The 12,626-nt window shown below is 29.5% G+C and overlaps 2 protein-coding genes across 2 annotated transcripts; both read right to left on the reverse strand.

The window, feature by feature from the left end:
• Positions 1-621: 621 nt before the first annotated feature.
• Positions 622-1,587, reverse strand: LOC106799093 (uncharacterized). Its single transcript, XM_014777054.1, has 2 exons — positions 1,219-1,587; positions 622-1,137 (listed from the first exon to the last, which is right to left on the reverse strand). The coding sequence occupies exons 1-2, from the start codon at positions 1,585-1,587 to the stop codon at positions 622-624; spliced, it is 885 nt and encodes a 294-aa protein (XP_014632540.1).
• Positions 1,588-1,876: 289 nt separating this feature from the next.
• Positions 1,877-5,849, reverse strand: LOC100802083 (uncharacterized). The gene is made up of 5 exons (XM_006582648.2): positions 5,660-5,849; positions 2,692-2,897; positions 2,389-2,614; positions 2,256-2,300; positions 1,877-1,929 (listed from the first exon to the last, which is right to left on the reverse strand). The coding sequence occupies exons 1-5, from the start codon at positions 5,847-5,849 to the stop codon at positions 1,877-1,879; spliced, it is 720 nt and encodes a 239-aa protein (XP_006582711.2).
• Between the last annotated feature and the right edge of the window lie 6,777 nt (positions 5,850-12,626).

The raw sequence follows: 12,626 nt of genomic DNA on the forward strand, positions 1-12,626 counted from the left end.
AAATTGAATTTCTTCATTTTCAAAATTTCTTATTTTGATAAAATAATCAAATGCATTCTTTTTTAAAATTTTATATTTGAATAAAACAATTTTTTAATAAAATAATTATTTTTTTTCATTAATAAATTCTATGTACTATTTGTCGAGAGTGGTATTCCAATAAATATGTACTATTTTAATTTATTTCAATTAAAAATATATTAATTTAACTATTTAAATCATTATTCCATTTACGGTCCACTACAAAAGTCAACATAAAAAATATTTAATACCATTTCACCTTGGAATGTTATTTAGAAGTCTATAGATAAAACTTGTTTTCAGTAGAAGTCATGGCCAGTAATGCAATTACACCGAAAAAAAAACTTGGACTGATGCAAAATCTAGTCACAAAATAAGTCCAACTTCCAAAATAATTCCAAATTTTCTAATTGCATTTGCTTTAACACAGAAATTCCTTCACATCTTTTCTGCACAAGAAAACATAATGTTAAGTGCTATTGAATAAATCATATTTGTTAAAACATAATTTGCTATATAAAATGAGAGATATAAATGTAAAACATAATTATACAACATCAACATACTTGTCATGATATCAAATGTACTTGTAATTTGGTATCAAGGCATAAAAGATGAGATGTAATCCTTCTTCTCATCCAATGGAAGAGTTTTTATAATCACAAACTTAATGGGATTTTTTGTCAACCAATCGATTGCTCTATGTCGAAGCGCACCATTAAAATTAGATATATTATCTAGCTCACTCACCACTTCATGTACTACTTCCTGAGCTTCTTTTATCTCCATCTTTTTTTTGTTCTCCATCTTCTTCTTAGTCACTTCAACAAATTCTTTCAATGACTCGACTACTTCTTTCATTGAGAAAATTATTCCTTCTTTCTCTCCACTCTTACTTGGGTGAATGTTTTTTCTTGTGATGGAACTTGATCCCTCTAAGACAAAACTCACACTATGAATTGCTTCTTCTTCATTTGTTTCTTTGCTCATGATATCATCTGCATCTAATGCATTTTTTGCTCCGAGTCCAGTAGCTCTATCCTTTGCACATAGGTCAACAATATCATCCCAATTAGGAATGACTTTGAATCGAAATCGTTTGGCCTCTTCATGTGACTTGAAAAAAAAAATAGAAACATGTTAATAACAACACAAATAATAACTACAATTGAATAAAATTAAAAGATGATTGACTACCTTTACATATTCATTCCATGCAATTTCATTTTCAACGGCAATCATGTACTTTGTGCTATCCCAGTCAAATCCACTTTGACTAAGAATGTCACTCACAATTCCATACCATGTTCTCCAAAGCATAAAATGATTCTTAACATTATCTTCCATGAGGTGAACTCCAAAACGCTTGGACAAAATTTGAGCTACAATACTGTATGCTACTTCTTTCCAATTTCCCTCACCTTTATTGCCCAAATTTCTTTGATCTCTAAGCACATCAGTTAGCAAACACTCCATTTCCAAGTTCCATGCGAAGTAACTTCTTGTGTCCTCACTAGACATCTTTCTTTTTCCACTTGACTTGTTCTTCACATTGCTTGATTCCATTTCTCTAGACAAAAAAAATAATCTCATGTATATAATTACATATATATAAAGGTGAGACATGCCAAATTAGCATTCTACGAAAATATAAAATTAATTACACATAAAAAGAAAACAAAATCCAAAGTATTATGAAATACAAAAATCCAAAGTATCACACATACATGAGTATAAAGTCAATTACACATAAGAAACAAAATCCAAATCCACTAAAAACATCTCCCTAATCAAAGTTTCTTCTTATTTGATAGGTGGCAAACATATTCATTGCTAAAGTATCACAGAATCATGTTCATTCCTCAGTTGCTTGGATAGTTGTTACTTCATCTTCAATATTATTTGTGACTCTTTCCATTTGTTGATTGATTAACTCATTGTCAACAACAGATAAAAGTTCCAAGTCTTGGGCTTCCAAAATTGGATCACTTTGTTGTTCATCTCTTATGAAATTATGTAGCATGAAACAAGCATTAATAATTCTTATTTGTGTTTTTATATCAAAAAAGAAGGAGTTCTTAATATACTTCATCTTTTCTTCAATACCCCAAATGACCTTTCAATAACATTCATTGCACCTGCATGACGAAGATTAAATAACTCCTTGTAGTTTTGAGGGGTGTTTCCGATCCACTCATTAAGATGATATCTAGTCCCTTGATAAGGTGCTAAAAATCCAGGGCCATTTGTATACCCCGCATCCACAAGAAAATATTTACCTACAATGGTTTTAAAAAAATATTTATATAAAAAATATGCATATTTCTTTTATATGTTAAATAAAGTTTCATCATTTCATGATATTACCATTTGGAATATGGAGATAATTTTGACGACGCAAAGCATCTCGCAATACTCGAGAATCTCCTGCTGACCCTTCCCACCCATGCAACACATATATAAACCTTAAATCTGTACCGCAAACTCCTAAAACATTTGTAGAGATATCCCATTTTCTATTACGATATCTAAGTCTATCTTTTGCAACAACTATTACTGGAATATGTATCCCATCAAGTGCTCCTATCAAATTCTAAAAACATTTCAAAATAAAAAATAAGTTGTAATCACTTAAAGTACCTTATAATTACTAACAAATGACAAACTTACCTTAAACCATCTCCGTTTGTTTTCCACCGAGCCCTCTAGATTATAGTCATGGAACTTCAAATATTCTTTGCTTACTTTCATTATAGCTCGCAGGACATTCTTGAATTGCCTACTTATTATTTCCATGGATCTACAATAACTAAAGTGCACAACTCTATACTTTAGATTGTGAGCAAGGATATGCAAAAAGATTGCCACAACTTCAGCTATAGGAACATTTATTGTTTTTATCAATTGCCCTTTCTCTTGTAAAATTCTACAAAGCTTAAAAAATGTATTTTTACTAACCCTTAATTGTTCAATGCAATCAGTTTTTGTTCCCCTGAATAGACAATTGAGGAAACTATGCCTTTATAATTCCAAATTTCGGGCAGGTTCCTTAACAAAGTACTCGTTATGATACCAAGTCAGTGCACCCAAAAGCATAGTGACAACACTAACAATAATGAAAAATGCTTGTTCAAGTTCTTCTTCCTCTTCTTCATCTCTTCTACGTTTTCTCGAAGCAGCCGAAGCATCAACTATACTATTTTCCATTTCTTGACTATCCACACTATATAACTAAAAGAAAAGTAATATAATAACAAAGGATGTCATTAATTTTAATAAATTGTTCACAAAAGCTCTCTGACAAAGAAAGAAAAAAAAAAGAAAATAACAAATAGTATATATAATGCATAGAATTATGGGTAAAGTTTTCCTTCCCTTAACTGTGAGGCACAATGGAATTATTTACAATTATATAGATTAGACATATAGTTCTATTTCTCATAATAATTAAAAATTCTCACTTATAAATGTTTAAATTTGTGTTGAAATCCTAGTGCAGCAACACGTTTATTATACATTTAAAAATTCTCACATTTAAATTTGTATTATACACACTGAAGTGCTAATTCACAAATAGTACAAAATGCATTTAATGTTAAAAAGGAAGAAAGAAATAAATTGAAGAAAAAAAAACACAAGACAACTCAAGCTATGTTTCGATTAAAGTTGGAAAAGCATTATGCAAATTCCAATGCACAAAATAAAGAAGAAAAAATGTTACTTTGCGAATAAAAATACTTTTGAGCTCTCTCAACTAAAACCCAAACATAATTACAGACAATTATTGTAACATAATTACAGACATATGTAAGTCAAGGGATTGTAAACGTGTGCTTATAATTTGAAAATGTCTAAAAAATTTCTGACGATAAGTATTTTAAAAATTGTACTCATATGTAAATTAGTCTTAAAAAATATATTGTCAATCCTTTAATTCTTACAGAAAAAACAAATAAATATTTAGCCTCTTAAAATCATGGTAGTTGAGTTGTGAGGTGTGATTGAAACTTCCTGCAAAATTTCTCATAAATGTTCTTCAAAGAAACTATGATTTTAGTGGCTTGGCAACCTCCACCCACATCTTATCTAAAATGTAATGTAAATGTTGTGTTCCTTAATTTACAACAGAAGATTGGCTTTGGCATGTGTTTAAGGGATGAAAAAGGAGTTTTGGTTGGGAAGATTTTGTAATGTAGATTCATGAGGGACTGACTTTTGGTTTGCTACAACTACAAGCAATCCAATGGAGCATGGCTTTGGGTCTCCAAAGCTTAACAACATACCATGTATTATTCAGCTAAGTTCCCCCTAATTACTAGTCTTTGTGGATTGGTAGTTGTGTTTGCACATTGAACTTTACAACTATTGGTAAATGGTAATTTGGGAAGGCTATCTAATAACAATTATTTGTTCCATTTAATATGGAAAGCCTCCAAAGAGAGTAAATAACAGTGGTGAGGTTTTCAAGAAGCAAGATGGTCTAGCCAATGTTTAGAGGAGTTCAAGAATGAAATAATACTGATAACTAATTTTAGCATTTTGAGAAAAAGTTGTGTGTTTCTTGTTTAGTTTTATGTGCTTTTGCAGAATTTTTCTTAGAATTATGATATGAACAACTACTTGAATTTGTTTGATACACCAAGGCACCAGAACCTTGTAATTTTAAGCTTGTCCTTAAGGAAAAGTATCCACATAGAACAACAAAAATTACTGTGATTAAGAAAATGGAACATGTTAATAACCACGTTTAAATTAGTGATGAATAAATATGATGGGAGATTAAATGAACTTGTGGCTAGTGAATTTTGTAGATCATTTGTTATCATAGTCCAATGTCTTCACAATACAATGAATAAATTCATGTTTACCTAATTATGTCTACAAACTATTTTTTCAAACACCTCTTGGCTGCTTTGTGATTACCAAAAATATCAATCTCAAGTAACAAACTGAACAAGTCTATATGTTGAATTCGGTTCCTCTAAATTGCAGGGAGGTTTCCTATGTGTTAAAACTTACTCACATTTACTCAAATCCAAAACATAATTGAGTTATCAAGTTAGTTAATACAAAAGGTCAAGTGATCTCAAACCCCAAATGATAAACTTCACATAGATACACACATATATGCAAAATTGCAAATTTTATAGTTCACACTAGAATCTAGATACCACGACTAGGATTAACACCAACTGATTAGTTTAGGAATATTGAACACTAAATTGTGTGGGGCAGAGTGGCATTTTCTTTCACCAACCCTCCAGGCATACATATACATATTACAGGGTCCCTCAATGGGGGGAGTACTCCTGGAAGTGGAGCTCATTTCAGTTTTTTTTGAAATTAAATTTTTTTTTTTTCCTCCCAAGGCAAAACATAAAGAGGTTAATTTTATTCAGCAAAAAAAACACCCAAATTTTCAAAAGGGGCAAATCACCCATTTTACTTCCCCTTGGGTCCCCCACCGGGTTCAGCAAAGGGTTCAAACAACCCAAATACCAACCTTCACACTTCACCTTCCCCAAGTTCAATTCCCCCCCCCCCCCCCCCCCCGCCCCACACACACAAACAAAAACAACTCCATCCGTAACTTATAATTCTAACATTTTACAGAAGAAGACAGAACATTCATTCATACCTCTAAGTGCAGCAACCCTATATCTATAAGGCCGTTTGCAAACCTCAAGCAACAACACAACCTCTTTCCCGAAATTTGACGTCATCACAAACTCATCCTGAATCTCCTCAACAACCTTGTGGAGATCCCTGGTGCCATGTGCAGACAAAGTGGTGACGCTGCTCAAAACGGAAGAGTCTCCGTCCACCATCGTAACGGTCGCTTTGTCAATCTCGAAACTAATCCCTTTCTTCGCACTGCGCTCTTTGGAAGCAACAATGCCAGGTCTACGAAGAGAGAGATTGAGTGTTGTTGCAAGAGAGAGATTGAGCGCAGAGAGAAAGAGAAGAGTGAGAAGCTGAGAATGTGTTTCAGAAAAGAATTTCAAATTCTTTCCTTTTTTGAAAGAATTTGAAATCCTAATATTTAAGTTAATTAAAATACCTGATCAAAATACTAAAATTTTATTTTATTTTTTAAATTTTTTATCCAAACACCTTATTTAACTAAAAAGTAATTAAATTACTTTAAAAAATTAAATTACCCTATTAAATTTATCTATCCAAACATACTCTTAAGGTTAATTTGAGGTTTGGGGGTTGTGGTAGAGGTGGTGGCTAGTGGCGTAACAAAAGATATAGATATGAGATATGAGGGATGCAATGGAAGGAAATGTGGAGATCTAAGGGATGCGAATGCGATAGAAGGTGGCAACAACGACCTGGATGCATTTTTTTTTGTTGGAATTGTGATCTTTACATCTATTGTATTTTTACCGTTGTAACTTATATTTAGTTATATTTTACATTCCCATGCATTTCTTTTATGCGTTGCATGACTTCCATGATATGAGAGGTGTTTTGTGTCTAAATGTATTTGGTATTTGAATTGCAATTTGTATATTCATTTGCTAGCTTTTGCAAGATGTGTTGTATAAATATTTCAAATTTCTGCATTCCTGGACCTCCAGCGTATTTACGATAATATCTTTCAAAGTGATATAAAACAACAGTAAATGGAAACAAATTTTCTAAAAAATCTGACAATTAAAAAGAAAACGGCGGAAGCAATCACTAAACACTTTAAAATATATAAAAACATCGCACATACGGGTTCTTAAATGCATACAGGGTCTAAAAATCGGGATATTATACTTGCTGGTCATATTATTAACTTTGAAAAACTTCTCGAACCCTTTTAAACTCTCAAACTTTACAGTAGAGATTCATAACTGTAATTTTTGTTGTTGTACGGTAAGCAGTTAATAATCTCCGTTGAGACTTATGAATGCACACAAGTTGACTGTTTTTTTTTTCTAAGAAGATTTATTTTATACTCAAAATCAGGATTTAAAGGATAGATCATTTAGTTAAATGACAGAAATTGAGATATCACTTTGTCAACTAATGTTGGTATTTCAAAACTATATGCTAAAAGTAATAAAAAAGAAAAAAAAATTGACTTTATGAGATTTGTTTATATTAAAAAGTGGATTGAATTTAAAAACGTTTACATAATTTAAAAAGATGCTAGATAAATAGAATTATATATAACATAAAAATCTTAAAAAGTTAAAAAAACACATAAAATAAATTAGATTTAAAAACACACATCAATTTTTTTAAATCACATATTTTTTACTGGAAGTAATTATATTTGAGCGGTCAAAAATAAAATTCTTTCTCCAAATATTCAACGCAACTAACACACATCAAATTTAAAGTATGAAAATGTTACTACTTATTTCCATTATTGTTAGTAAAAATTAAGAAATAATCCTATATCATATTATATATATGTGTGTTGATTCGTATAAAAAAAAACATTTCATTGACTTTGAAACTTCATTTTATTTAATTTATTTAATGTTCCAAACTGTCAAAATTTATAGTGGAGATTCAAAATTAGTTGTTTATAATGCTAAAAGTCATAAAAGAAATTAAAAAAAAAACAAATTTGACTTTATGAAATTCGTTATATTAAAATAGATTAAATTCATGTACACACATTCCATGTCAGTTTTCAGCAGTCATTGATATAATTTGAACGAGAACATGCTTAAATTAAAGTTAAGAATGATACTAAAATGAAAATAAAATATTTTGGACCAAATCAAAATTTCACTAAACACAGGAAGTACTACACTACAAAGAGATTTAATTTAGTCCATATAAGAGCCTTCATATGACCATTCAAATATTTTTTTTAAAAATACAAGAATGTGTAAAAAGGATCATTTTATTTCAATTTTATACAAAACGATCAAGATAAAAATGGAGATACAAATAGTCATGCTATAATAATAATAAATAAACATATAGCACAGATCGTGCTATACACAACATACCAAACCTATTAACCAATACTGAGGGTTTGGTGGCAAAACTATTTGATGAACCGAGCAAAGATATTATTTTAAATTAGTATGATTATAGTGTGCCTTAATATTTTCAAATAAGTGGAACATTTCATAGAGATGATATAACAGCTTATTTGTAGATTAGTACACAATGCTCTGGTGAGTGACATTTAGGGCCTGTTTGTTTAATTTTTTAAGGAAAGTAATTGTGAAAAAAAAACTGTTATCTCATCGTTTTGTGTATGCGCCCCGATGAGTGAAGGCGGAAGCACAGGGGGAATTCCAATGAAGGATTTTTGGATCTTGAGGGGTCGAAGATTTGGTCGGGTTCAGATACTGAGGCGCGTCGCTTCCTTGTGCGAGACTCGAGAGTACGTCAATGTGCGTTGCGTTTCTTGCGTGAGTGGTCTTGATTGTTGTAACAATAATAATCTTTTCCTTTCTAATTTTGCACACAATATCCTTAATTTCCTATTTCCAAACTTGAATAACAACCTTGATCTTGATTGTTGTCTCATTGTGAGTCTGAGTTTGATATCTAGGTTTATGAGTTTTGAAAGTAAATTAATTTGGGTTGATTTTTGTCTCCAGAATCATTTAATTGGATAAATACTTCACGTAAGTAATTTATGAAGATTAAAATCATTGGAAAGAAAACCATCACAAAGCCTAATATATATTGACGAAACAAAAATCAAATATTAAAATTATTAACTAAGTGATTGAGTACAAATAATTAATATGTTGAAATTAAAGTTTAATCATTCATAAATTATCTGAATTTAATTTTTAATAAAAATAATTATTGATTAGATTTTTTTTACGTCAGCATCTTTTTTGTTTCATGAATCAAAGGATTTAAGACAAAAAAAGTATTAAGACCAGTCAATTTTTTTTAGAGACTGAAAAGGGAAAAATTAAAAAAAAATTCAAGAAAAAAACATAATTAATTCTTTATTTTTTACAATATGAAAAACTAAATAAAACCTTCAGTATGAATGTTAAAGATTGAGCTAATATTGTAAAAACAAAAAAGATTGAACTTTATTTTTCTGTGTTTATATGTATGTATACTAACACAATCTTTAATCAAATCCATTCATCTCACAATTATAAAGGGATATCAGACCCTGCCTTTATGTGTAACTTTAATTAATATTTCCCAAAAGGCATTATTATAACCAGGCCATGGATTCCTCAAAATTAGTCAAACAACAGCATCAACTAATGGCATAGCTATGGAGGACAACAATCCAAACAATTAATGGGAAAAAGGTACCCATTTTGATTGGATAAAGTGATTTTTTTATTAAAAAGTGCATATCTTTTTGATAGACATGTAAAATAATTCAAATCTCTAACCACCACTGTCCGGAATATTAGTCTCATTGTCTTAACTATGCAATAGTATCACAGCACTTGCTGTGCGCTAAACTGTGCAAAATGGGGTCACAATGAATCAGCAATAACTCACACAATCAAGGCAGTGTTAGCGGTAAAAAGAACAAACATTAAATACAAGGGTAATCAGATCATGGTTGGTGTGGTTGCTGTGGTTAGACCCACATATGTGAAGATAAACAAATTAAGATCTGTAAAGAGAAGAAGAACAGAGTCATTGCTTACTTTGTTCTGTATCAATTTCTGACTTATGTGCTTGAATTGAATTGATTTGTGGATAGGGTGCCCATCTCTTTATTGGCTTAATAAATTGATGTGCTGAGGGAGTGGGACCAGTGTTTTGTCTTAGAAGTGGCTTAATAAATATGTGATTTGCCTTTAATTATTATTATTTATGTATATGGTAAGGAGTAGTGAAGCTTTGAATTACACACACATCCTTCTAGAAATAAAGATATGTGAATCTGTTCTTGTATTAATTATTTTTTAAAGCTTAAATTTTTTTACAAAAATATATAGAGAGACTATACTGGTATTCAGTAAACTTGTAAGGGAGCATATGAAAAATCTAGTATAAATCTTGACTTTTTCTGCTGGAAGGCTATATGTAAAATCTAGTAAAAATTCTCAGTGAGATTAAATATTCGTCTCCTTTAACCTTGTAAGGGAGCATATCTACCCAAAATTTTCTGAATATAAAAGAGAGAACATATTTTAATTTAATTGTAAAAATATATGTTGGATCAATTTTCTTATTGTTTATTATATTTAAATTCATAATGGATTCCAGTAAAAAAAATCATAAAGGATTCTTTTTATAGAAGTTAAATTCAAATATTTTATGAAATTATATAAAAATCTTGACTGAATTATAATATACATAATTGTTTTTTTTTTAAATTTGGTTTCTCATTTTGAAAGGGTTGTGTTTTTTTTTTCATTCTTATGTAATACTCTTGTTAAATTTCATTTTTTGTATGGAGACTCTAAGAAACGATAGATAAAATAGGAATAAACTTTTAATATTTTAAGAAATTAAATAAAAATGAGTCATGATATTTACAAAGATTTAGTAATAAATTAAAATGAAGTCATGATACTAGTAGAGAGGCAGCACGAAAAAAAAAACTAAATTATAGTTTTTCAAAAGAAGAGATAAAATAAAAATATGTTCGAGAAATTGAAACCAAATGTGTGTGGAAATAATTATTCATACAGAAAGCAAGTATACAAAATTGTCATTACAATAATACTAAAAAGTAATTAGAAATTAAATGTGCCGGTGTATCAAAATAATATTAAAGGATAAATAGTATAACTAATATAGTGAAATACTAATTTTGGGCACGAAGCTAGACTTGTCAGAATGTTCCTTTCAAATGATAGTAAAAGCAAAATCACTGACATGGTTGTCCGAACAGAATAATTTACTTTCGAATCCGATTTTTCAGTTCCTCAAAAGCTATGCATGGTGCATGTTAATATGTAGCTTTTGGATTCAGTTTACCGTCGTCACTTGAACACTTTTGCCTTAGAAGGGATGTGAAGGCAACAAGCCATACGCATCCATTAGGCCACCATCAATGTATGGTAGAGGGTACCCCCACGCTCCACCCTCTTCCTCTTTGTGATTAGACCCACCTGATTACCTTGTTTCTTTGTTAGGAAAATATATGTCTTTTTTAAAAATAATTTTGTTAAAATTGAATAAAATTATTATGATTTTTTTGGAATATTTAATAGAGTCATCAAAATAAATTGTCTTTGTTTATCCCATGAGTATAGCTTGGTTGAGCTGCACACGTTGAATTGAATTTGTGAAAAATGACTTAGTTCAATTTTGGCAGAATACATCTTTATAAGAATGAATGAAAAACTTGTGTGACTAAATCTCATTAGTTTCATAATTGAACTAGAGGGACAAAGTTTGTTTCAATATTTTAGAATCCTAAGAAGTAAAATATCTTAATTATTTAAGGATAAATAGTCATTTTCGTCTTTGAATATATAAAACATTAATAAATTCATCTTCAAAAGATAGAAATTCAAAATTTAGTTCTGAAAGTGAAAAAATACAACAAATTAATTCATCTATCCGTTAACTTTCGTATGTTACCATTAATAAAAGTGTCTACGTGACACATTCAAAGATGAATTTGTCAGCACTCTACACATTAAGAGATGAAAAATGACTATTTACCTAAAATATAATTTAATATTCATCTTTCTTCCTTTTTTAATCGTTATAAACATAACATTAAATAAGCACCTAATAAAATAGGAAAAAATATAAGTTAGAACAAACATAATAAGCATAATATTGATTAATAAACATAATATGTATATTACTATGAATTTCTATTATGACAATATTAGGTAATGATAAAATCAAGTTGAGTCTCATTTTTGTTTGAGTCTCATATTTTAGATAAGGTATTGTCACATTAGAAATTTCAGAACAATAGATAAATTATGCTTATTAATCAATATTATACTTATTATTATGTTTGTTTAACTTATATTTACTTAATTTCCTATTTTCTTAAGTGTATATTATAATATTATGCTTGCAATTATTAAAAAAGGAAGAAAGATGAAGATTAAATTGTATTTTGGATAAATAGTTATTTTCATCTCTAATTGTATAGATTGTTGATAAATTCATCCCTGGATGTGTCACATAAATTCTTTCATTAACGGTAATAGACACATAACGAATGGATAAATTTGTCGCACTTCTTTTAGTCTTAGGGACTAAAATTTGAATTTTCATCTTTCAAGAATAAATTTATCGACGTTCTACACATTTAAAGATGAAGATGACTATTTATGAATTATTTAATTATTGTGCTTAAAAAAATGTTGGCTTAATCAAACTTCACATGCAAAGCTGTAAAAAGTGAGTATGGTTTCTTACATATTATAGTTTTGTTAATTATTCAGTTTAGCTGGTTGACATGTCGGATTGGATTAATTTGACATTTTTTAAAATTTGTATTTATATTAAAATATAGAATATAAAATAATACCAGTTGAGTAAATTTAGTGGCCTTGGAACTTGAATTTAATATCTGATTCTTTGAGTCTCTAATTATATACTTTGACTTATTATCATTCGCCGGATCGAGCTGATTTGATAATTCTAATAATAATAGTATTAAATACTTAAAACTTAAATTCAAGATAGTTAATTAAACTAAAATAATTCTATCTCAATTCATCTACACC

The sequence above is a fragment of the Glycine max genome, chromosome 6 (assembly GCF_000004515.6).
Source record: "Glycine max cultivar Williams 82 chromosome 6, Glycine_max_v4.0, whole genome shotgun sequence".
NCBI classification, from domain to species: Eukaryota; Viridiplantae; Streptophyta; class Magnoliopsida; order Fabales; family Fabaceae; genus Glycine; species Glycine max.